Below are 27,768 nucleotides of genomic sequence, written 5' to 3' on the forward strand. Positions count from 1 at the left end.
TTGCTGCATTTGCTTTTTGTTTGCGTCTTTTTGTTTTCTTCATTTGCTTTTTGCTTGCGTCTCTTGTTTGCTGCATTTGCTTTTTGTTTGCGTCTCTTTTTGTTTTCCTCATTTGCTTTTTATTTGTGTCTCTTTTGTTTGCTGCATTTGCTTTTTGTTTGCATGTTTTCTCTGTTGCTGCGCATTTGAACCTGTCGGCCACCATAGTAAGACATTTGCACTAGAAACTAGACCAAAAAAAGAAACTTGGTAAGATTTTGTGTTATTGCAGTGTGTGCATGTGTGAGTGGGACTGGGTGAATGTGGCTCTATTGTTCACCATCCAAACACTTTGAACGGTCAGTACGACTAGAAAGGCGCTATATGAACGAACATAAATATTCGGTCCATTTACTATTTATTATTTGTTTGGTAATTTGTTGAGAAGGGAGAAGCTGGCAAAGCCTGAGAACACCACGCCAACTGTAAAGTGCAGAGGTGAAGTATCAGGTTTGTTGGGGTGTTTTACGGCAGGATGGATCAGTCCACTGCACACAGAGGACAGCGTCCAGAGAAACGGACCTTACATGGAAATTCTGGCACGTCGTTTCAAGCCTCCAGACAGGAAGGCAACGTCAGACACAAATGGGGCTTTTGAAGGACCACCCTGACCATACCGCCGAATTAGTTACAAAGAGACTTAAGAGCAACAAAGTGAATGTTTTGGAGCGGCCACTTGAAAAGCCCCGGCGCTATCAAACCCGTACGAGAGCTAAAACCGTGCGAAAAGCAGGGCGGCCTAGAAATCTGACTGCACCAGTTCTGTCAGGAGGAATGGGACAGAACTCTGAGCAAGTTTTATGAAAAGATTGTACCCGTAGTTATGGCTACATGTGTTTTTAAACAGTGCACATGAAAAACTGAGCTTCAAATGAATGTTATTTTAAATCTTAGAAACGTGAAAACCCCACATTTACTTTTCTTAATTCAGATGACAGAAAAGGTTGTGGCACGGCTTCATGAATCATCACTTAATGCTGCCGAAAACGGCCATGTTGATCCTAATAGGCGGTGTGTGTGGTGCTGTGTGACTGTGTCTCATCTTTTCTCTGTCAGCACTATTAGCAAAAAATAAAACAGCACAAATGCACCGACGACATGCATGCGCGCACATGGGTGATGTGTGTATCATGTGGAAGTTGTGTGGGAGAGCCATGTGTCACCACAGTGTGAGCTCCTGTCCAGTCACCGTCTCCCACTGAGTCCTCAATATTCGACTCCCTCGCCAGCACACGCTTTACGCTTCACATGCACGGACGAGGCAGAATTAGACCACAGACGATGGAAATAAAACACACAAGTTAGAGGATTTCAACAGCGTGTCTCGGGATGTAATCGGTAAATAACAACGGTTGAAATTCAAGGAAAACCTCTGTCACCAACTGAGAGAGTCTGCTTTTTGGTGAAACCTTCCCGCATAGGTTCTATACTGTAGATACAGTCACAATAAGATGAGCCACTTTCAAAAAAATCTTATCAATGGACACTTTGGAGCCTTAATGCTTATTATATACACCGATCAGACATTATGATCGTCACAAGAACGGTTAATGACAGAGCCAACCCCTGCATCCTTCCACCTGAGTGGAATAAATCAGGCAGCAAATGAACACTATGTCCACAAGAGACTGGAGCAAGTTTGACACAGGCCAAAAAGTGGTTGTTAGATGAGTTTGTACTAAAACAAAAAAGACAAAAATACTCTGTAAGGTTTTGTGTTTTTGCAGTGCGCTCTGTTAAGACTAAATGTACACTCCCTGTCCTTTTCTACACAACATGCTGCAGTGCTTAAAATCTTTGAAATGTGTTGAGACCAGTGGATTCACAACTATGATTAAATAAACTAAGCCCACATAGTAAAATGTGGATGAGACGGCTGGTCAAAACTGGATTCTGTGCCATGTGAACGTCACCGATAAAGTCATTTTCCGACTGTTCTGCTCGTTCTAGGCCTTGGCCAGGAAGTCCGAACCATTCCCCAGTGGAAGGAGTCGTTCATCAGAAGCGAGGGGAACTGGGACTGGCCCAGGAACAAGAGACTTGTACACTTTCTGCCGTCGAGTTCCAACCCTCGACGCTGCATTTTGCTTCTCGTTTCATTTCACTCCGCAGTTTGGTTTTTTTCCCCCGGTTGTCGAAGCTTGGCAGAAGAAAGACAGAAGCACTCACTCACTTGAACATATTCTCCATCCCCCCTTCCTCTGCCTTTCCCTCAGTCTATTTTCTTGCCCGCGTAATATTGCTGATCTCAGCAGAGTGCAAACACTCAGCTGATGGACTCTTTCACTACTCCCACCACAACTAAACACAAAGTTTAACCCGCCCCCATTTCTTTTTTTTGTTGTTTATTTTCCTCTCTCCTCATTCTTTATGTACCTTGATGATGTGGAGAAACAGAAGAGATTTAAAGAAGGTCTTAAGGAAGGAAAAGTTCCTTTTCTTGTGAATTCCCAAATTCCTGTATGCTGGTATACAAGCTACTGGATAATATTGGTGCACATTACATTAAAATCTCTGCTTCGACAGTCATTCCTCTGTCAACTAATTGTACAGAAATGCATGTTTTCACTCACATATTGCTAAGACTATGACACTTTCCGTGTCTTTAATCCCTTATCATTTTCATCTCCCTGATTTTCTCTCTCTCTCGGTCAGACCAACTGAACGGCCCACCTGTCCCTCGTTTTTCTGCCAGAGCGGCGCCAGGAATTCACAAGGACACCAAGTCTGGACTTTTCTGTCTGCCACAAGCCTTTTCTACCAAAGATGCGTGGGGGGTTGGTGTCGCTGTGCGTGTCATTTCAAATGGTTAAAAGTGCGTACAGCATGTGTTTCCTACTGTCTGCAGAAGTTGAAGATTGAATTTTACAAACATTATTTGACCCAATGGTATAATAATGTTATAACTTATTATTCGACATCCTCCCATAGTCTCAAAACATGGATGCCAGGTTAGTTGGTCTCCAAATTGTCTTTATGTGAGTGTGGGGTTTTGTGTATCTATGTAATCGTCCCATGACCGTAAAAGGTTAATTTTGTAGACAATGGATAGATGGATATAATTTTTTAGGAACTGCTACTTTAGAGCTGTAATATAACATCATATATATATAATAATAATAATTGTATATTATTGTATTGCCTATGAATCATAAATGATGGTAATGCTCGTGAAGTTGCTTTACTCAAGTACTGCACGTTATTTCTTTAAAGTCGGATGTTAGCAAGTAACTTGGGTAGAAGTCACAAAACGACTCATCTATTGTACTCAATGCGGTTCCACTTATCTGTATTAAGGTACACGAAAGTGTTTGATCAATGCGATTCCTCAATACTAAAATTTTCCCTGATTTCGTTCCAACTAATCAAAGTTCTTTCAATGAGACTTCAGAGAAACTTGATTAGATTTTTTTCTGTCGCCTCGCTCCAAGAGTAAAACTAACTGCCCTTCGCTCACAAGAAAGACAAATTTAGGTATTTAGAAATGTTAAAGAAAAATAAAGTCATCAGTTTGAAACTATTTTGATGCCACTTATAAATCTTATTTATGTCATCTACTTTTTAAAGCAGCCGACTGCAGTTTGATACCAGAGCAGACAGCCCAACTAATTAACCAGCCGATACCATCTTATCAGAGTTTATTTCTGCATAATCAATGTTTAATAAAAAGGTGTAATTGCAAGTGGCAATTGAAAACTACTGGTAAATCTAGTGGAGGTTTCTTCAGTCTCTGCTTTAAAGACAACATTTTGCAGCTGACAATAAAATGCTCCGATAATCAATGTTATATTATTTTAGCAGCAGTAGAAATAATTGACTCTTATAAATCGAAAGAAATCAGTGGATAAGTGTCATTCTCTTAAAGAAAAACTAAAATGTTTGACATTTTCTTTATCATGATTTGATAATCTTATGTCTTATGTTCATATACTCAAAGGAAGTCAGAATTAAGTCTGTCAAAACATTTCTTCTTACCTATTAAGGCAAGCAGCAAACACTTTTTACCACAACCAACCAGCTGGCCTAACATTATTTGTCTGTAGGTGTGTGTTTCTGTCTGTGACTATTTCTGTTGACAAGGGTGTGTGGGTGAGCACAAAGCACCAAACGCTGAAGCAGGCTTTTTAAAAAAAAAAAGTGTTTTTTTTTTTTGGTTTTATTTTAAGTGGCATGCATTTTGTGATTCCTTGAAAATGTCAGGGTATTCGCTCAGCTGTGTTATCATCCTAAACCATTTTAAAGAAGGAGGTTCCATTTTAAACGCACCAAATTAAGTATACAACCAGCCTTACTGAGGCAACAGCATAAAATAAGAAAAAGATACAAAGACACAACTGTAAAGACAATAGTTAAAGCACCTAATCCACAAAACCAACCAATAACACAACAAAAACTTGTCCATAACTCAAGCATTTACACTGGTTATCACAGTGAAATAAATCAGACTTATCAAATAAGTTAACTTCACCTTAAGCTAAACTCTTAAAGACTTATTTTTAATTTCTATGACATTAGTAAACCAATAAAGAAATGAAAAATATGGCAGTTTACCAAAAGCTACAGAAAAAAATAGAAGTACTAACACAAGTATGATAATGTTTAATTGCTATTGATGAAACACACTACATAAAGTCTTTCAAAGCCAGTACATGCTTATCCACCCTTACAAACTATACATCTAAATGCAGCAAATACCCCACAGGGCAATGAGCTGCAGGGTACAGGAGAATGTACAGCGGCGTCACGAGGCTGTAAATGACTGCAGAGCAATAATGATAATGGAAGTGATGGCAAAAGGACAACTTTCAACGAAGACATTCCTCTCTCTTCGTCTCTCTGCTTTGGCGTTGCTTGCTGAACTCACAGTATTTCTTCCAAATGACTCCATGCCCGTGTGAACATTTTAAAATGTCTGACTGCCTCTTGACAGCCAATATAAAAAGACATGACAAGCAGAAAAAAAAAGCAGAACTCCTTGTTGTTTCACAATTGAGAGCTTTCCATCTTGTATTTGGCTATTTATTAAACCGGAATGGCTAGGGAGCAATACGGCTGGGAAAAAAAAAACTACAACAAAAAAAAAAACGGGTTCATGAAGAACAGATTGAAATAATCTGGTCTTCTGATGACGCAAAGCCAAGGTGTGATTTGTCGTCCCTGCTGTGAGTCAGAGGTTCCTGTTTCCACCTGTTCTGGGGACTGATGTCATTGAGTGCCCCAGCCAGACGCATCACTGTAGCCCATCCATAGCGTCAAATAAATTAGATGACCTCATTCTGGTTCATTGTTATGTTGTGCTTGGAATAGCTTTACCATTGACAAACCTGCAGAAGGGAAAATATAAAATACCACTGACCCTAGAGGAGTTCTTTATTCTGCTATAACTTTTTATACAATACAAAGAGAAATTAAATACTGTGATATGCAAAACAAAAATTATGCAAATGCTGATGCACTAGGGTGAAAAAGTCAGTCTAAAAATCACTGCTTAGCCTCACAACCCATTAGATGAAGACCTCAATCATCAAACACCTGCTGGGCTCCTTGTCCAGCAGTTTCATGGATCTTAGATAGCAGAAGAGACAAAGATCATAATTAAGGTAATGCTAAACAGAAAGGAAACTGACAAGATGCAGAGACACATCATTTTATGTAACCAAGCAAGAAATAGATTAAGTTGTGGACAGTACAGACCAGCAGTGCTAGCTAGCCTAGCCAAGATGCTACAAGAGATAGCAGGCAGCAACGTTAGCTGGGATAGCAGTGCTAGCTGTTCTAAAACCATTAATAGCAATCTTATATGTAATGATATTCCAATGTTTTCTGCTTAAAAGCTTTTATAAAATTACTGGTCGTGAGAAAACATCTAATAGCTCGTTAGAACGTCTGCTGAGTTACGCGCATTGCGGTACATAAAAGTGAGATTTCAGAGTACATATTTCTCTCAATAAGGAGGAATCCAAACTTTTGAAAGTCCCACATTTTTAATGTTTCTTTATCCGTCTCATTTCAAAACCTGCTAAGCTATCAAATTAAGCTAACGAAGAATTTGTAGCCGAAATAACCAGAGGAAACTGCGACTACGATGAATCTTGGCCATATTATTGGTTGAAAAATAACATAGAAGTGATTCGAGGATCTGAACACATTTTGACTCCAAATAAAAATACTGGTCCTCTAAACCAACCGTAGTTGAAGATGTCACTTTGTAGAGCGTTTTATTTTTATGCTATGTTCAATTCGCTTTGTAAGTCGAAGGTCAGATCTTGGAATTACGTAACATTACATGGGTAATTTAATGTTCTGTTTGCTATTTGGGAAACCAATACAATGTGTTCAGTGTGATGCTAACCAAGAATAAAAAGGTGTCGGCTGTACATACAGTACATAGCATTGATTTTAATGACTTTACAGACAGCAACGTACAGTGCAAGACTATACTTTAAAACGTTCAGGAATTGAAGGACTGGTATTACTACTTAATATTAAAAGACTTGGATTAGTATTAAACTACTGCTAGTCACATTAGGAGGTCTGCAAATATATGTGAAAAGAACTATGTGTGAATGTTTACTGCGCATACCGTTTCCCTGAGTAAAACGTTTAAAATTCACCTAAAATAAACTTCATGGCTGAGAGATGACAGGTGCTTAAATTTGAACTACTTCTTGGTGAAAACCAGTAAGGGAGTAGTAGGGGCATCTTTTGTGTCCTTGTATTGATCGACGGGGCCAGACTCTACAGTAAATGATTAAATTTCATTGTGATGTCACAGCATGGCAAATAAAAATCAATGCGCTGACGTTCCTGAATGCTAAATACTTTAGTCTCTCTGCCTCTGTGTCTCCCTGTGTGCACGTCTCCCCCCCACCACCACCTCAAACTCTTGCTCTTATTCCATCCTCTCATTAATTCTTGTTCCCATCAAGTATCTCCCTCACCGGCGTCTTTGCCAAGAATGAAGTCAGCACACGTGCGCGCACACAGACAAGTGCACACACTTCACAACGCCGTCAGAAGCCTGCAGAGTCACGACTCGCGCAGCACAAGCACACATTCTTCGAGAAGCCAAGAAAGAGGATTTTATAAAAAAAAAAAACAAGGAAAAAAGTGAGAAAAAGAGAGACTGACACTATTAACACTCAAATTTGAAACTAAATAAAAAATCTTAAGTCTTTGTTAAATGACTCAAATGTTGCCACGTTTGTTGCGTAAAACAGTGTGAAAGCGCTTTGCTGAGCTCTGATGAATTAGCTGTGCTTCCCGCTTACGTGAGCCGACGTGGTCCAACGTTTTAGATGTTTCCTGCTGCAGCACACACAGCTTTTACATTGATTTTCACATTTTCTAGCGTTACGATGACAAATTTAAACATATTTGGTGAAATTATTACATAAAGCATGAAAGAATGCACGGAAAAAATTTGTTTTTATCTTAAAAACTTCAATGCAATAATTTGCTTTCAGAAGACGGTTCGTTAAAAAAATAGGCTAATCTGTTTATAAATATTTTCAGGGTGTTCTGACACCTGATGGTTTGGTAGACTTGGTTCAAAGGGGATCAACATTTGCAACATTTGATACATTTTCAGCTGGTGTGGTTTGCCTTCACACTGCGCTGTCTGAAACAAACAAAAACCCTGTGAAGAACCTGTTCCCCTCCTTGCCTACGGGTGGCGCTGCACCAAGAACTACTGAAGGAAACGACACAAAAACCTCTGAAGAGTGCGACTTCCTTCTTCGCAAAAGTAAGCAAAAATGGAGCGGTGTCAAATTTTAGTGTCTAAAGTCCTTCTCGTTTCCTGTGCTGTTCTGCGGAAAAGGGGCAGTGCACCCAAAACATCACAAATTAACGAAGTCGATATCCATTTTTTGTTTGTTTTTTCTAAGCTTCCTTTTGTCACGTGGTCTTTTTTTAATCATCCAATTCAGAGTTGTTGTTTTTTTCTTTGCACATTCTTGATAGGAATCATCTGCGCATCGCTGCATGGTGGAGGGCTTAACCTCCCAGCAGCCGACTAAAGAGTGTCGGCTGGGTAAATTGAACACAGCAAATCAACCGCACCGGCCGGCCATTTTCCTGTAAATGTATAAAATATTGAGAGGAATGCATCAAATGCAGAAACTCTGGGCTGAAGGGAGGAATCAGGGGTGAAAACACAGGAGCTCCTTTAGCGTGTATTTATACGCTCTTATGTGAATAATTCTACGAGTGAAAGCGGTGTGTATGTAATGTCACCATAAAACTCACGGTCTAGACGCCGGACGGTCGTCCTGTATGTACGCTTAAATGACTCTAAAGAAAGAGATGGTGTGTGTGTGTGTGTGTGTGTGTGTGTGTGCGTGCGTGTGTGGGGGTGGGGGTGTGTGTGTGCGCATGTGTGCGTGTGTCGGTATCCACCATGAGACCCCGGCAGTGTGTGTTTTATAGGCTGCGCTGAGTGATTGATCATAGAGGGCTGACGAAAGCAGGTTACTGCAGCGCTTACACACACACATTCATTCCCTCTCTGCATTTTTCATTTCTCTCTCTCTCCCCTCCTTCTTTGTTCCATCTCCATCTTTGCTTTCCCTCCTCCCATTCCTCTTCCAAACCTCTCTCTCTCTTTCTCTCTTCTCCTCAATACATCACTCTCACTCTCTTCATCCCCACAGCCATCACTCTCGTCCTTCCTGCAGTCTCCAGCTTTGAACTGCTCCATGTCCTCTTCACACTGTCTATAAGGGGAAAAATAGAGCAAATACAGAAAATCTTGTATTTCCTCTTTCTCTCTTTCTCCCTCTCCTGTTATGCAGAGCCCAGGGGAACGGAGAGACGCTGTCACATGATTCCTTCCTCTACCTCCTCCTTGTTTTTTCTTCCCTCTGTTATCTAGCTGCAGTAGTACTCTACTGCTACTCTGGCAAGGGGCTTCGTTCGGTCCCAGAGGGTTTCCTCTGCCTCTCTCTCTCCCCATATCATGCAATATATACTCCATCCATCCATCCATCCATCCATCCATCCATCCATCCATCCATCCATCCATCCATCCATCCAGTAAAAGAGCTGAGTTTTAGTGAATTTGAAGCTGCGCTCGTAAAAAGGGGCTCGCACCTCACTGTCCATCGACTCTTGCAGCGTCTTGCAGAAAACGCTTGCACCTCTTGAACTTTTCCACCCTTTTTTTCACATCGCAAACACAAACTATGACAATGAAAGGAGGTAAGTTGAAGGAACGCAGTGGGATTTTCAGAACACGAAACACAGGAAAGCACAAAGCGCCTCTGTCAATACTTTGGGGGACCAACTTCTATCCAATTGCAGATGGAAATCTGGCTCAACGTCTACCGGCTGAAATTTGGACTATTCTTCTTCTTGTCAATTGGAACTAGGTATGGACTTTGACTTAGCCGTTCTGAGACTCGATGTAAAACCACTGGCTGTATATTTACGACGATTGTCATCTTATAGCCTCGCGATGCCTAAAAGATGCTGATGAGCCATTTGATTCAGGTGTGTTGGAGAAGAGAGGCATCTATAAAAGGTGCAGGATTCGATTTTTATCATCTCTGATCTACGCTGCTGCTAAGATGCAAACAAGTGGACCTTTCATCACTTTACTGGCTTTGACTTCAGGATATTAGAGTAAAAAAGTCTGAAATGAATGACTTAGTTTTCAGATTTGCAAAGAAAAACCATAAAACAAAACAAACTCTTTTCACTATAACCATGCAACATTTGTGCTGTTTATTCACAAAATCCAAGTAAAACACTTCAAAATTTGTGGTTGTAACTCAACAAAATGTAAAAAAAAAAAAAGAATTAATACTTTTGCATGACGTTTTCGACACACCTTTTACAGAAACAACAGCTCGAAGGGAAAGGAGCCCAAGGAAACAACGACTTGTTAATAATCACATAATCCGACCGTACTCTACGGCAGCACACTCTAACGGCAAAGCGGACAGCTGTCCTGGACGCAGAAGGTTGCAGGTACGATGCCCACTTCCTCTGGTCACATGTCATTGTGCTCCTGTGCAAACTATGTATTCAGTCCTTTTACAGATTACACTAAGAAGTTAAAACATGATATCATCGCTTGGGCATTTTATGAACGTCTTGACGGTCAGGATTTAAAGTGAACATCCAAAAAGGAAGGAAAGAAGGAAGAGAAAAAGGGAAATGGAGGGAATCTTGCTTCCCGTCTGTCTGCCATCGCCATAACAACAAACCTGCTCCCCCCCTTTTCTTGGAAAAAGTGACATTTCACTTTGCCCTGGTTGCTGCTCCCTGCAGGGAGGCTCTGATCCAGCCTCTCCATGAGTGTGTGTGTGTGTGTGTGTGTGTGTGTGTGTGTGTGTGTGCGTGAGTTTGTGTCCTCATTAAAAGGAAGACAGCGACTGAGGGGGGAGTGGCCCCGATCACACACACACCTTGTCAAACAAGACCTCTGCTGTGGCTGCATTAGTCTGGTGATACCAGAGGAAGGAGAAAGTCTGTTCCTACAGGAGGTTCACACACACCAACCCAAACTGTAACGTCAAGAATACTTCCTGAAAATATTTTATGAGTCAATTCATTACACGCGTTTGTGTTTGCTTGCTTTACTCTTTTTTTATTTTTGTGTATGTACTGAAAGTACCACTGTGTGTTTTGTATACATACATACTTATAGGTGCAATAAGGTTTAACGTTAATAGAAATAACAGTTTAATGCTCAAAACCTAAAAAAAAAACTAATTTGGGAGATATAAAACAAAGAAGCATTTCATTTTCCAAAAGGAGAGAGAATTTATGAACCTTATGAGCGACAAAGAAACAGCAAACATGAAATCTTTACAAAAAGGCTAAGCAAAAAAAAAGGTAATATTTAAATAATCAGAGCACTGAACTATTCATGCAAAGTGAAACTTTAGAGGTTTTGCTCCAGACTCACCCAGTGAGGACGACCACAAAGTCCATGACGTTCCAGCCGTTCCTCAGATAGGAGCCCTTATGTAACGCAAATCCCAAAGCCAGGATCTTGATTCCAGACTCGAAACAGAAGATGGCTATGAAGTAGGGCTCCGTCTCTTCCTGCAGGAGAGGATGATGGGAGGACGGAGGGAAAGGAGGATGAAATAATGTATGCAGTGTGGATGTAAAGGTGAGGAAGACGAGAGCTGTTTGATTTTGTTCGGACATATAGATTGGTTTTATGAAATGAGCTTGATAATTTCCATTTTGATTAATACTGTTTTTGTAATCCATTTTATTCACTGCTGTGGTTGTTTTATTTCATTTTTTGTATCGTTTCTGGTTGTATTGTTTTATTTTGGATATAAAAAATGCAGTGTGAAGAGTTCTGTACAAAATTAAAGTTTATTGGTCTTTGAGAGAGAGAAAACTCATTATAAACATATGATTTAAAATTGAACTCAAAACAACAATGTTATCATTTATCGCAATAACTGTTGGGATCATTTATTGTCCGGTAAATTTAGGCCTAGTTTTGATTAGGACCAAGAAGGAAAAAATTATAGCCTTTGAACGTTAAATAGCTGCATCTCAAAAAAAAAAAAAAAACATTTTATGTTTTAACCAACATAAAAATGTTTAACATTTTTTATACGTAAGCTACAATACGTTGACAAAACAAGCAAAAACTAACTTCAGATCTTTTGTAAAACGTTTGCAGTCGTAATATTTCACATCTAATTCATATTCCATCATTGTTTGCTGATGCTTTCTCGTGTTTTTCTGCTCTCGCAACCTTTTGAATATACCTGCGTCTATTCTGTATGTTCATGTGTTTGCAGAGCTTTGAGTATAATCCCATCACTGCACACAATAAGTGTGTGCACAAGGCGTGTGTGCGTGTGTGTGTCACAAGCGTGTGTCGTTGTTGTTTTACCAGTCTTTCGGACAAAGGCGTCTTGTCTCCGTCAGGAAGGTGCTGTTCCAGAGCCAGGACAATGCAGTTTGCTATGATGGTGGTGAGGATCATCCATTCAAAAGGAGTACAGCTGGAGTCAAGGGTCATTTCACCATGCAGAGACACACTTTCATACTTATTCTCATCATTAGACACATTTTGACATCGGAGGGATTCCCAGAAAATCTAAAAGTTTCATAATGTCTGTGAACACACCGTATCTAACCGAGAACTGCAAAAAAAAAAAAAACAGTCAATGAAGTCAGAGGGAGAACCGAGATATCTGCAGTTCATTCTGGCTGCGGGAGAACAAGACTTTCAGCAGGCAACAGGAAGGCTGACAGGAGCTCACACCCACTCTCATTCATAGAATATTCTGGATTAGCAGGCTGATGGTAATCTCAGAGCTAAGGCGAGGGTTTACTTTCTACATGCAATACACATAAAGCGTGCCGCTGTAGCTGTTCTAACCAGCTTAGTATGCTAATGACAGCTTCTCAACTCTAACAATTTCATTAAAATAGAAAAATCCTTCTGTAAAGTGACCACTGACTTACACACAGTGTGACATCACTTCTACTCCTAAAATAAATAATTACTGACCCTATGACATTGGGAAGATGAAAAAAAAAACATTTTGGATGCTGTTTGACTATTACAGTTCCTAAAACGTCACCAGAATCAGCTCCACTTTAATATCAGCACCTGAAATAGACAATAGGCTTAATGCAGCAGTAGATAATGTTTATAAAAATAAGTTTTTTTTTATTTTTATATTAGGGTAATTGAGCTCCTCCTCCTATAGACATCTACAGAAACACACCGCTACGGGTCAGAAACGACCAATCAGAGCCAAGAGGAGGGTCTTAGCACTGTCAATCATGCTTGTGCACGCTCACATCACTAATTAATTTAAATAATCACATACATCAATGCCTGCTCTCTTGTGTATTCTCTAAGTTTAATAATCACCAAATAGTTGCAGTTTTCACCTGGATGACATCTGCAGAGGACCTGGATGGTCTAGATATATTTTGTAGTTTTTTTTTGCTGACATTGTATGAGTGCAAGTAATTTGTGTCCATCACCACTTCATCTCTTTCTGTACCTTCACTCATACTAACAAGGAATCTCCTGCTTGAGTGTTGATGTGTGAAAGGACCTACAATATTATCCCCACTGAGTTCTGAGTCTGACTTTTGGCCTCGTCTAGAGGGACACGTGATCCCAAACCTGAATTTGTGATCCACTTCATTTCACCCAAGGACCAATGGCTCAACTTCAATCTACCATTTCTAATCAAAACGGTTTAATATTTTTGTCCAAACCACTCCGATACCCGAAGTATTTGGCACAATGAGATTGTCTTAATAACAGGAGAGGTTGTGACACAAAGTTGATCAAACTGAAAAGCTTTCAGATTTTGATAACATTTCACACCATAAAAACATAAATTTTTCACTGGCATGACCACGCTGCAGGGTTTTTTATGTACTGCTAGAAGTCTTTGACACCGCTATACATTTTGTTTCACCAGCTTTAAAGAAATGAAATCTTCTGAAAATGGTCAATTAGTTTGTGACCGAGATCAGAACCCTCAAACAAACGCACACATGGACTCAGAGAGGTCGGACCGGCGTTTCACGGTGCTCTGTCGACTAAAGTGTGTTCCAGCGTGTTGCGCTGAATACGTGTGTTTGTGTGTTCCGAGTGTGTTCCGAGTGTGTGTGTCCAAGCCTGAATAATGGTTGCTGGAGGGCCAAAGATGACTGGATACATCTAGACAGATCAAGCATGTGCCTAATTGTCCAGTCATTATCCTGTTAGTCCGGACGTGTGTGTCTGTCTCCTTGCATGTTTGTCTGCCTATGCGCGACAGGAGTACGTGTCTATCGTCGCGTTTACCAGATGCAACGCCGACACAGACACTACGGCCAGAGGACGGCCTGAGCGGGAGTTTGCGTGTGTGTTCTAGCAGGCGAGCGAGGAATAAGAGGCTGGTTGACATGAGAGGATGAGACAGGTTGGTCAGGGGAGTGCGCACTAACGAGACAAGGCTGAACTGCATGGCACATGCTGGCTGGCAAAAGAAAAGCACACACTTGTGTGCGTGCGTGCGCGTGTGTGTGTGTGTGTGTGTGTGTGTGTGTGTGTGTGTGTAAAACATGGCGCAGAAAGCTAAAATACACCCTCATGCACAGAAATACCATCTCAAATTACTCCAAGTTTCAAGTTGAAGTATTTTGGGAATCTATAGTAACCTGCAAGTATTTACGCCACAAACTTCAGCGTAACGTCAGCGATAGACCGACAGAAAATTATGGTGAGGTGGAAAGAACATTTCTTTAATTTTATTTTTTTACAAATAAAATCTCAAAAATGTGGATAACATTTGTATTCAGCACACCGAGTCAATATCCTGTAAAAGTACTCGTCGTTGCATAATCTCTCTTGAAGTACCTCTCTACCAGTTTGCACGTCTGTAGATTTTCCCGTTAACTCGAGCGCCGTCACATTTTCAAATCTTGTGATAGACTTTTCATCCAGATTTAGATCTGGGCTTTGACTGAGCCGTTCTAGCTCATGAACAAACTTTAAGCTAAACCAGACACTAAGCAGATGTTTAATGCATCTGTCCTACTGAAAGGTGAACTTCCGTCTTTTGGTGCCTCACCTACATCCATCTTCCCTTCGACTGTATGAAGGGAAGCTTTTCTGTCCCTGCTAAAGTAAAGTATTCACACAACAGGAAGCTGCCACCACCATGTTTCACCACGGTGAGTGCCGCGTACCTTCAGGAGATCTTTGAAACAGAGGACTGCAAGATGACAACTATATGTTGGGATATTGATTTATTACTTAGCCCTACTTTAAGGGGGACATATTATGTATTCTCCACACACATACAGCTATTTTATAACACAATCAAATAACTTTGTTACCTTCAGCTGTTATAAAAATATTGTATGTATCAAACATAAGTTAAGAAAAACTTGACTAAACAGTGAAATTAGCCACCGTCTCTTCAAGAAGCTCCTACTCTTTCCCGACGCTCTGCCTTCCGCATTTCTTCCCAACAACGCCTCTACATCATCTTGCGTACAGCCGTTCTTAGGACTTAGAAGTGGTTTGTATGATGAGCTCAGCAGCCACACAGGTCCACCAGGTGTTTGCCAATTGCTGCTGCCGCTAGTCTGTAGGAGATGAGTGTGGGGAGAGGACAAAGAGGGGTGCTCTGTGAGGTGGAAGCTCAGCTTTGGGGAAAAAGGCGAGGCTTTGCAAGGGAAAACATTTAGGCAGGTTGCCACGGGAGATTCAAAGATTTCTCAGACATGCGAAAAGGAATCGGGGCAATCAGGCATATTTTGGGTGAGAAAATAACATAATGACAAAAATAATATTTATAAGATGATATAAAACTCCAAAAAGTCAATTTTACATAGTACCCCATCCACCTTTGAACTTCAGCTGTTTGTTTCTTGATCTTCATGATACTGTTTGTTCTCTAAGAAACCTCAGAGGCCTTCGAGGAACCACTGGGAGTTTAAATTGCGCCCAGTGGGGCTGAAATACGCAAACACTTTTCAATTTTAACTTCACCTGTGCACTGCATTGTGGTGGTCTGTTAATCTCCAGTAACAACATTCAAAGCAACAGCTAACTTTTCACCTGCTTTGCTCTAACTGCTATTATTTCTCTTACGATTTGGTATAATGCAGACTAAAAATGCAATAGAAATTCTGAATTTACAAAAACATAAACAATGTTACATGGCAACATAACGCTTCGCTTTATCGATTTAAATCAGATTATTGTGGTATACTAAAAAGAAACGACAGACTTTTATTCTAAAATTAGTTATTCAATTGTGGGCCTGAGACGTGATCATCTCCTCTCCCGGGTGGAGACCGCTCCTCCCTCGGCACAGAGCAGCTAATATCCAGGCAGCTCTGTTTGCGTCTGACTGAAAATGAGTTTAGCACAAGGCCATATGCCGGCTCTTGTGTAAAGGCACTCGTCTTTTTTTTTTTTACTCACTGACAGTTAGCAACCCGGATCCCTGAGGAGGATGGGGTGTTTAAGCGAAACCTGCCAAACAAACCTTCTCTACTCGCTTAGCACCAGTCGCTGCCTCTCCTGGCTCTAAAACCAGTAATTTGCGACTCTCTCCGCACCAAATCTCAGCTTGACCAGAGAAACAATCTGATGATTGAGTTACTGTGAGCTTAAAACTTTAGCCTCTCTTTCAAAATGGCTAATTCAGAAAGAAATAGAAACATAAAGCATCAACATAGGTAAGACGCTAGCTTAGATTAAGAATTATTTTTCATATTATACACACCACGATACTCCTCAGAACCCTTGTAAACGGCATCATGGAGAAGCATTGTTGTGATGACGTGCAGAAGGGGGATTGTCAGAAACAGTAGGAGCTTCTTAAAGAGACAGAGGCCAATTTCCAGGCGTCAACAGCTACGATGCAAAGATACATTTCTTTTACGTTGTTTTTGCCACATAGATCATTTTCATCCACTGAAGGTAACACAGTTATTTGACTGTGATATAAAATGGCACTATGTGCCTGGAGAATAAATCACACCAGAACTGGAAATAATGAGATCTGCCATTCTTTACAAACATTTATGTCAGAGTATAACAGACAGACTGGAGCCGGTTCTGGTTTAGCACAGGAGCCAATATAGATGGTATTTTCTGGGTCAGAGGTCTTACCGTGACCATCTGTTCAAAACCTGAAAAACATTTTCCGAGCACTTAATGCAACATCTTAACGGCCACCAGATCAACATCAAAATTAGCTTCATTCAGTGCCGCAGTCGGAAGAATCCCAGGCATTTAAGAAGCCGTTTAAAAGCGAACTGCATCTACAAAAGACAACGCTGCACACGTAATTCATGCTGTGAGAAAGCGAGAGAGAGCCAGACTTCCAGTAGGCAGGAAGACTGAATGAGGAACAGTGAAAATGCTGGGTTTTTTTTTTTTTTTTTACAGATTTTCAACATTTAGAAATGTTGGCAGATTTTTAGAAATCTTAGCATGAAGGTGAGAATATAAATTCTCTAAACAAATGGAAACGTCTGATTTAGCGATCAGTCACACTAATCATGCTACCCATTGACATCGTATGCTAAAGACGGTTAAAAACGTAAACACCAGAAGGACTTTGTCCTCGTTTTTTTTTTTTATCCCGTTTTAAGGCAACTGATCTCTTACACACCCTTGTGAATCGCCTCTGCTCCCAGTGTAAATAATTAATGATGGCTCACTGTAGGAAGTTCAGAAAAAAATATTCTCAATGCTTTTTTCTTTTTTTATTTCTCCTTATTCAGAGAAACCTGAATCAGCAAAAAGCCTTCCACAAAATAACTGAGACCATCTCCACTTCAGAGCTACATTTATAAATATATTGGCTCTATTAATGCGCCATCTGGTAATTAGAAGTCCTGTTTGAAACGGAGAGCTTAACTAATTATTTTATCACTGCTTATGAACATAATCAGAGGTATGAGATGCCAGTTGCTTAAGATTGTGTGTTAGATCATCAGAGATACCAAGCTACTTCTTTCTGAAAATAAACATGGTGGCTCCTGCTGTGGAGAGAAGAACTAGTTCATTTCTGCTATTAAAAGAAAAAATAAAACGTGAGAAACTGAGTCAAGTTTACCAGCGGAATAGCTCTGAAAAACTTTAATTGTTGTCGAATTTAACTTTGCGGATGGACTCGGGCTGAGAATTGGGCAGATTAATATTTATAAATGTTTTCTTTCACTGAATGAGGAGGAAGTTATGCAGCGTCACCCCGAGCCAGTTTAAAGCTCGTTTTCTAGGGCAAAAACTTCCTTTTTAGGGAATTAATAACACCCAAAGTGCTTTTGGGGATTAGCAGATCTTTGGCCAGAACGGAGGATTAAAAAATAAAAGCGTCTCTGTATTGTTGTGTATTTAGTTTTATTTGGCGCCGAATGCGTTTCCCCCCTTATTTTCTGATAGATTTGTCATCCTGACAGACGATTTGGGAAAAGGCAAAGTAACTTTATTAGATTTGCTGCACATATGATCAGATTTTTACATTTTATTGGAATTCATCAAATCAGTTTCTCATTTAGATTGAAAAGACGTATTAACCTGATTTTGGTTTTTAAAGATGTTCTGCAGGCCACTTCTCTGTGTGCCTGTGAGGATGTCTTTGTAAGAGGACATGTCTGCCACAACATTTATTATTCAGCAGACACACACTCTGCTGGCCTAACAACCTGCTGAAAGCCAGAGGTAGCAGTTCCTATGTGACTGGACGCATCTCTCCTTTCTCCTTATTTCTTCACATTCCTGCATCGCCTTCGAAAAAGCTCTCTTTTTTTTTTAAAGCCGTTTCACCATTTTCCTCCTTGTGTTTTTATATGAAAAAACAAATGAAAACAAAAAACTTTTTTTTGCCCCCATTTCTGCTTTCTGTACTTTGTGTTGAAACATTGCAATATATATATATATATATATATATATAATTTTATTTTTTCTATTTTAATAAGCGAGACAGGAAAAGAGAACTTGAATCTGAAGCAATTAAAAAACAGACATTTTTGGCACGTGTATTATGGTGAGCACTGCAAAAAGATGTGTGTGTGCGAGTTCCTCTCTTGTTAATTAAAATAGCTCTCTAATGGCCAAGACAGGCCCTGCTCTGCCAAATACACTCACCTCTCTCTTTTTTTTTCTCTCTCCCTTTTCTCCTCCAATTCTTTTCTTATCTCGCTATTGCAAGCAGCAAACAACACACTATATATATATAACAGAAAGAGTTTGGCCAGGAATAAATATTCAAACAGAAATGCATAAAATCAAGAAAGAAAGAAAAAGACAAAACGTTCCACCATTTTTGTTTTAGTCTTCTTCTTCTTCGGTTTCCTCGCCGATTGTAACCGAGCTGTACTGCGTCACAGCGCCCCCACGATTACAGCGCTGCAGCTCTATTAGTACTAAAATAGACATGAAATAAAGGCGGAGATGGACAGAGTACAGACAGAGCTGGACTCCCTGTTCAATGTTAAGCATCAACAGCCCTTTATTCAGGTAAAAATATATTTTTTAAATAAAATGTAAATAATTTTCAGACATTCACCTGGACTTCTTCCAGGGTTGATTTGTAAATTTTGACCGATTTCAAATTTTTATTGTAAAGAAGTAAAAAAAAAAAATTAAAATAAAATAAAAATGTGCCGCAGGTCCTTTGATAAGACGTGGGGGCTTTGTACCTAGCATAAAATGTAAAAAAATGTAAAATATTATCCCCACTTATCCATCAAGACGTCTTTTTCTAACCTTTATCTTATTTTTACTCAACTCAAAAAATATAACGTTATATCGCCACAATATCCACTTAACTTAGACCCACACAGGCCAGTCGCAATAAACAATAAATCAATCAACCGCATGATAAATTAAAACGAGCTCAGTTGTTTCCATTTGCATGATTTATTGTTTTTCTCTTTTTCTATCAAAGCTGGTCTTCAATCCAGTGCATTGGTCTCAACCAGCCATTTTTTTAAGGACAATTTCATTTTATTTGTTGCTTCTTTTGTTTTGTTTATTTTGGATATTTAAAATGTCTTCTGGTCCCAGTGTTAAATGCTCATTAGAATTTAAAGTTCATTGATCTTTGACAATGTGTTCTTGTGTTACGTTACTGGGAAATGGCCTCAAAACAACAATATTGTCATTTATAGCAATAACTTTAGGGACTATTTATCGTTCAGCAAAATTTGGTTTTGTGACAGGGCTAAACCCACGTAAAACCATTTTTTGTTTTTTTAAATACAGTGGAACTGCAGAGAAACGGCCTGGTTGTTCCCGTTTGTCTTAGCACTGACTGCTCTATTGTTAGCGTCAGAACATTTTCACTTCATCACATCACTTCCTTTAGGACATAAACTTGTTGTTTTTGCTCTGGTTTTAGAACAGCAACAACACCTTTTTTTTTTCCAACTCCCCCTTTTACAAGTTCTTCCTGCTTTTCCGCACACTGTGTTCTTCCCGAGGTTACATCTGTGACTGCAAAAGTTTCTGACTGACGAGTGTCAACATCACCCCAAGCCTGGTCACATCCAGTATTATGATGGTCAGGCAACTAATTTTCCAAGTTTATTTTGAGGTTGAGAGAGGGAAAACGGAGCGTTCCCATTCCAAAGATGGATTTTTTTGTGTGTGTGTTGTTTTCACCGTAGATGAGTTTGTCTGAACACTTGTTGCCTTTGACGGGAATGCCACAATTATCTATTTACATACTGAAGCTCCTGTCGTTCAGCAGTTATAAAAAGTGTCTGCTCTAAATCTATTCATGGACACCATCAACTATTTGCCTGTTTAAAATTCCTCCTCTGTCCACACCCGTACAAAAACCCACCACAAAGCCACCTACAGCGATTTAAATTCCTCCACCTAAGTGTTCCTGTGAAAAATGTCCTCATGCATCAGTTTGCTTGTGCATAAGCAAGCTGTGTGTGTGTGTGTGTGTGTGTGCGTGTGCGTGTATGTAGGTGCGCTCACCCGTGTGTGTTTGTGTGTATGTTTTCAGCTGATGAGGCATTTTGGCGTGGCGCTGAGGCTGTGCTTTAGGGGAGCCTGATGAAGGGGAGATTTTAAATCACACCAAATGAAGCTTTATCAAATAAATGAAACTGTGTAGCACTCGACTCAGCAAGAGTCAGATCCGTTATGGGAGTGATGCAAGCACTCTCTCACTCTCTTTTTTTCTCCTCTTTTTTCTTCTGATCTCCGTCACAAACGTCCATGACTAGGAAAGCAGAAGGAGACGGTGTTCAAACACGGTCAAATTTTCTTAAAAATTTTCCTGCGATGAGAATTTGCTGACTCATACGTATTTCTAAAGATCATTGGACCCGTTTCTGGACTAAAAATTTAGTGTATAAATTAAAGAAAAATGCCTTTGTAGATTTAAACAAGTGGTGTCCAGATCAGATATTGATATCGGGAACTTGCCCGATATTTTATCGGGTTGCAGCCACAATTTCAGATATAACCACACAGATAGAAGCAGTCCATTCCAGCATGAAGTCCATGCCAGAATTTATACCCCACACAGACCCAATGGTTAATAATAAATGTTTGAGTTGTTCTCACGCCTGCTGTTGTTGAGTAAAATCACTTTATCAAGCCTTTTCTAGCATTCCACACTACAAAATAAATAATAAAGGTGTGTATGATTCATCCTGATATCGTATCGGGTCAATATCAATATCGGTCAGTTCTCAAAACTCCCAATATCGGTGTCGAAGTGAAAAAGCTGTATCGATACAGCTCTAATTTAAACTTTTTTTTTGCAGAAAGGAATATGGATATGTTAATATTTCCTCCTACCATCTACATCTAGCAAATAATGCTACCATGTAGCAAAACATGGAAAACAACATATGCTGTATAGTCTGTCATACATTTTTTCCTTCCCCTCCCTCTACATTAAAAAAAGAAAATAACCAAGTTAATGAATGTATGAATGAGGAAGCTGAAGCTGAAACTAAATTATTTAGATATTTGATGCCATAACAAGTAGTCAGCAAAAAGTAGAGCAGCTAGGCCTGTCACGATAACAAATTTTGCTGGACAATTAATTGTCTAAAAAATTATTGCGATAAACGATAATATTGTTTCGAGACCTTTTGACATTGATTTAATGGAAATGACAAATAATGCATGCTATTTCCTGCCATAGATACACTTTATCTTCAAAAGAACACATAATACTGGAACTGATAAACTAAATCAGTTCCAGTGTTAATTGATTCTCAGTCTCCATTAACAAAAAACGTACTTGAATAAAAACTAAACAACATAAAGCCAAAGTCAAAATAAATACTGCATTCAACCAAAACAGTGCAGATTATGAAGTCTGTATACTATATTGCCCTTCAGTAATCACTAGATTTAAATAGAGAAGATGGGCACACCCGACTACCTAATGTAGTTCATACTACACTATTTTTTGCCCCTATTTTCCCTTTATGACAATCTTAGATAGTTGACCGATCTAAGATTGTCGCTGGTGATTTCGTAACCGATCATCCTGTAGTGTGATTTAGATCGTCGTGGCCGCTCCGATCCAAGTCAGGGATTTTCCCCGATTGGGAGCTTTAACACTGAATGTGACAGGTAGCCAATCAGAAAGCGCGGATTCTCCTCCGTGCTTTGAGGGGAAATTACGGAGGGAAATCCCAAACAGCTGACACGGCGCAACCCGAAGTCCAGCGGACATCGGAGATGATATGTGGAAACAACATTAACATTTATTTAACATTTCGTGCAAAGAATATAGAAATGATAAGGAGAGGAGTTGGAGCCAAATTGCTCCCTCAGTTGATAAACCCGGTAAGTTTTCAGCTGTTCTTCGTTAACGTGACATAAATAGGTTACAATGATTTTCATTCAGTCAGGACTTTACGCTGACTCTAGCCACATGCATCACAGGTAGATTCTAGTAAAGCATTGATTAATGCCTGATTTTAAGATTAGTTAACTGGACTTGTAGCCATTATTTTGTGCCCATGTGGCTGGACACCACACTGCACGACAAACCTGATCGAACAGTTATACCTAGGATTTCTGTCGGCTATTATGTGGTCTCTCAGGATTTGAAAATGGGCCGACAGTCGGCCGACAACTCCTGTCGTGTGCGCTGGACATTACACAAAGGAAATGAGGAAGGGAGGGTCAGTGCACAGCACCGGAGTTGAGCTTCTTTTCATTCAGTGTCATCAACATAAAGAAAAAAGGCAGAAAGAGACGATAAAGCCGATAATTAAAATGAGGTCGATAGGTTTAATTTATCGTGCGATTAATCGATTTATCGTTTATCGCGACAGGCCCAAGAGCAGCAAAATATATCAAACTGTAAGGCCGCAAATACTAATATATGTAGCATCCTAATCACAAAAGGTTCGCTTTGACAGTATATTAAAAGTTTTTCTGGTTTCAGTAAAAACTGTTTGACTATGTTACACATTTTTATGTTGATATCCTGAGATGCTTTGGATCGATATTCTGTTTCAGTTTGAGAAGCCTGTAGGAAATGTCCTTAATAAAAACAAAACAAGCACACTAAATTTCCCCGTCTCATTCCAGGGAGCAGAGGGGGCCCTCGCCCAGGGCAGCACTTATGTAAGAACCGCCACTGCTGGAGACGACGTCGAGCCTTTCATAGAAAATTAGACATTCAAAGCAGGTACTTCAAGAAAAATCCCCGTGACCTGACGAGTCCATGTTTAGGAGTTTTAGAGTATTCTGCAATATACGATTTAGCTGAGAAAGTCACAGATATAATTACTAAAATCAACAATGCTTAAAAATCACAAAAGCCCATGCAGTAACCAACAACAATGATCAGCTGGCAAGACTCTACTAACTCTATTTCAGTGCTTCTGTTCACCTCGTGCCGTTTATTTATTTTTTTTCTGCTTTACGTGAAGGTTTTATTTTTATCCCATATACTGCAGCTTCTGCTGCAAAATGCAGTTTTATCTACAAGCTTCATGTTTGATCTGTTCCTCCACTTTTTCTTTCAAGTGGCGCCTCTAGTTTCCTTTTCCGTCTTCCTGTCTCTCTCTCTCTCACCACTAATAATCACTCCAGATTTTCCGTGCTGCTTTGTTCTAATTCAGGGGCTTTATCACCTCTCCATACTTCGACACAATGAACTGCTATATTTAGACTTCAAACAGAGATATTTAAAAAAAAAAAAACGGTATTTTCTACTGATCTCAGCTCCTTTTGTTTTACCAATGCCTTTTAAGTTGCTGTGTTTTTTTTTCATTTCTTTAACAGGACACCGGCTGTAAACTGTGCCAGACGGTTATGAGAGACACACAGATTTGCTCTCTTAGATAGCGTAGCCAAACCCAAACCAAAACCCAAACCGCTCCAGCCAATCTACCGCATTCACCATCTCCACACCGACTGCAAAAACAACATCCACGCACGTCAATATTATACAAATTATTCGCACAGACCTCGCTCACAAAAACCAACGCAGTAAAATGCAGGCGCGCTCGCGGCGTCACCCCTGATGCAACTCAAGGAAAGACCAACAGCTGAGAATGCACTGGGATCTGAACACGTCTGATTTATTCATTCAGAACATAACTGGAGCACGTGAGGCGCTCTGGGATTTGATCCTTAATGGAGTAAATGCTCGTCTCGTCTTAATTTGGCTCCTCCTTTCACTTACCAACTGCAGCAGCGAAAGCTTTTAATGTGAAAGGAACGGCTCTCCACCCGGGGCATTTTTACGTCAGGGGCGGCATTAGGAAGAGAGTTTTACGTCGTGTTTCTTTTGTCATGTTCAGAAAATGAGAACCGGTTGGTTATGTTGCACATTATTTAGTTAAAATGGGAGAAGACAGGCATGCAACTCAGCTAGCTAGCTAACAATGCTAATGTTGGTATACAATTCAAATTTCCAAATTAGCAGAAAACTAAACGGCTACTTCACCGTTTTAAAAGGAGTCTGAGCTCAGTTGATTCTCTGCAGTTCAGACAAAAGTTGGATTAAACCCAAACAATATTATTTTTGTACCCTGAGACGCAGCTTGAGTTTTACAAAACCCAAAATGCGTTTTCTTAGCTGGACTAGATTTTAAATGGTGAAGTTGTTTATTTTGCTCAGGCTAAATTTAACAATATGAATTCTAACTTAATTTGTTTGATTAAAAGCTGAACTGGAGATTGTTCCAATTTAAGATAAATTGAATTTGATTTTATTCATGTTTTCCATTTGCTCTTTGTTTTATTGAAATTTTAATTGTAAGAAAAGAGAGAAAGAATGAAAGGCAGAAAGAAAAAGAATGGATTAAAAAAAAAGGAAACAGAGTGAAAGGAAAAAAGAAAAACCTTTGACATTTAACTTATTTATTCATATCACAGTTCCAAGGAACAAGAAAAGAAATCTCAAAAATCAAAACAACTCACATCAAATTCACGCAATTAAAAAGAAAGAACAGAGCAAAAGAAAGAAGGTCAGAAAGAACTTTGTGATCCGATACGTGTGAACAACAATTAACTTTCCTATTAATTTTTATTGAGCAGCTTATTTTGCAGGTCAGATATAAAACTCCCTTGTGGCCATATCAATTAACAAATATAAATACAATCTTCCATAAATCAAATATTATTGGGCAACATTTTTTTTCTTTGTGAAATTTATCTTGGATCATGTATTTTCTTTGCTCGTCGTTCATCAGTTTTAAGAAGTTAAGCACTTCAAAATGTAAAATTCACTTCATCCTGTCATCAGCTGAAATTAACAGAAAATCAACCTGTCAAAAGACGGCTTTGACAGACATAAGACAAATTCAAAGCAACTCACAATTTTAGCCTATCTACCGCACTTCTACTGAAATAAAAACATCTCTAGCATCTCCGAGATACACCGGATCTGCGCCTCGCTCCTCGATTCTCCCTCTGTCTTTATCCCAGCCTATCGTCTCTGAGCAAAAGGCCTCTCTCCTCCTCTGTATCAATCTGGAGCTCTGGTTCTGGTTCGTTTCTGCTTCTCCCTTTCCTTGCTTCCCCTCCTGCCATTGTGCGTCCTTAACTCGGCTCAGCAGATGGCTGCAGCATCAGCACCTCCTCACCAGGACGAGAGGAAGGGAGACAACAAAACGAGAGAGAAAAGGGGGCGCAAGAGGAGAACGTAAAGCAAAGAGAGGAGGAGCAAGAGGAAAGCAAAACAGGTGAATGATGAGGGAGCAATGAAGAGAGACTGATGAAAAGATGAACAGAACAACAAAGAGAAAATGGTTAGAGAAGTCAAATTATGGCGGAAGGAAAGATAAGAAATGGCAGGAGGGAAAAAAGAGTCTGGAAGTAGAGTGGAAGAGGTAGTGAGAAGGAAAAGGAGAAGAAGAAGAAGAGAGTTGCAGTATTTTTATCATTCTGAGTGAGCGAGCTCCATAAAAGTAGGTTACTGTCAGCAGACAAGGAGAGGCTCACACACGCACACACACACACCCCCACACACACAGGACTACATTTACCATCTCCATTTTAGTTCTGCTGAAGCAGCCGCAGTATGTGTGCATATGCTGCGCTGTGTGTGTGTGTGTGTGTGTGTGTGTGTGTGTGCGTGAGACAAAAAAGAGCAAGAGCCTTGAGCATCACTGAGCCACCAGCTAAACTGTTGGTTCCAGCATGAAAATACCAAGTGGTTTGCTTTAAATGGCATCGTGAATATTTCAGAGGCAGAACGTTTTCGCCCTGCAGGCCAACTAGTGACGACGCGCCGCGAAGACAAAACGGATCGACCGCGTAGGCAGAGACAGTTCTCCCACTGGCTGGTGTCCCGTTACAATAAAGTCACTTATTCAAACTCCAGCAGAATTTCAGGCGGAAAAGAAAAATGTCCTGATCGACGAGGTTGTCGACGAAATGTTCAAAAGCTTCGTAGTGATCTTGTCTTGCTCTGTTTGTTGCTACGTACAAGCACCGAGGTAAGATGGGCTTGTGAGACAAGATGGAGGTTCTTGGGTGGATTAACATCACTCTGAACTGTGGAAACATAAAGAATGCATTACTGGAAAAGAACAATTGTTTTTTGTTATTTAATAAATTATTTTTGGGACAGAATTTGCCAAAAATATATCTTGATTTATCAATAAAACCGATTTATCGCCCAGCTTTGCAAGGTTTCCCCCAGAAAACTTGCTAAGCCTGGTAGTTGGGGCGCTAGGGCAGTAATTCATCCGGCGGCCTGTCGTGTTTTTGAGTTAAAAAATGTTTAAAGTTGACAGGAAATTTGAAAATACCACTTGATAATTATGTGTTATTGGAAGATTGGAAGATTAATATCAGAACAGCAACTATAAGATCTTTAAAAAAGGAAACATTGAAAAAAAACTTAAATAAATAAACAAGCTAAGCCTGGTGGGGGCACAAGTAAAGCCTGGTGGCCCGCCAGGCTTATAATACACTGGGGGAAACCCTGGTCTGTATGGATGAATTAGGACTTTCATCACATCAAAGCGCGTTTGTCTGCAACTCTAAATGTGTCCAATTTCTCCCAACAATCTAGATGAGAACTAGGACGTGCACACACCTTACGCTACGCCGCTGCTGCTTTTTCTAAATTCCATTTCACAACTTCTGAGTCAAGTTCCTGAGTGGCCTAAAACACACATCTATCCTGCTTCTTTCCTTTCTCTTTCCTCCTCCCCTCCCAGCTTCCCGTCTTCCGTTTCTCCTCATTACTCACAGTTCTCTAAATAAAAGCAACCTGCCACGTTATATCAATAGCCTATATCCTGTGCGTTGTGCTGCCTGCAACTTCAAGCTGCCGCATAGAGAGCGGGCGCGCGCCCCCGTGTGCGCCGCCGCCGCTCGCGCGCGTTGAATGTGAATGGCTGATAAATGATGAATGTCCAGGAAATGAGAGAGTACAGTGTCGAGGAGAGGCAAACGTATGACATCAGCAGCTACTACATTAGTCACCGAATCATTTCTGCAGAGTAGAGCACTATACCATTACTTAGTAAACACACACACACACACACTGATATAGGCTGAAGAAGGTGCACACTGAGTTGTATGCACAAGCGAGCAGTATATATTGTTAAGCATTGTGAGGATGGAAGAATGGTAGCAAACAAAAAATAAAAAATAAACCTGGGAGTGAAATGTGTCGGCTGGATGGGGAGGAGAGGTTTGTACTGAAAGACAAAAAGTGGCCGAGCTCGTTTTCTAGTGACTCATCAACCCATTAAGTCACTCAAGATGTGTGAATTAGTCGGACTGCATCCACCTTACAGTTAATACACACA

At 40.0% G+C, this 27,768-nt stretch overlaps 1 protein-coding gene across 1 annotated transcript in view; it reads right to left on the reverse strand.

Annotated features, from left to right (window-relative positions):
• cacna1ab (calcium channel, voltage-dependent, P/Q type, alpha 1A subunit, b) overlaps positions 1–27,768 on the reverse strand; it is a 193,365-nt gene that overhangs the window by 93,460 nt on the left and 72,137 nt on the right. Inside the window, exons 4-5 of the mRNA XM_017303769.1 lie at positions 11,912–12,017; positions 10,955–11,094 (exon numbers count right to left, since the gene is read on the reverse strand). Coding sequence (XP_017159258.1) covers positions 10,955–11,094; positions 11,912–12,017 — 246 coding nt within the window. The remainder of the gene's footprint in view (positions 1–10,954; positions 11,095–11,911; positions 12,018–27,768) is intronic.

The sequence above is a fragment of the Poecilia reticulata genome, linkage group LG1 (assembly GCF_000633615.1).
Source record: "Poecilia reticulata strain Guanapo linkage group LG1, Guppy_female_1.0+MT, whole genome shotgun sequence".
Classification (NCBI taxonomy): domain Eukaryota; kingdom Metazoa; phylum Chordata; class Actinopteri; order Cyprinodontiformes; family Poeciliidae; genus Poecilia; species Poecilia reticulata.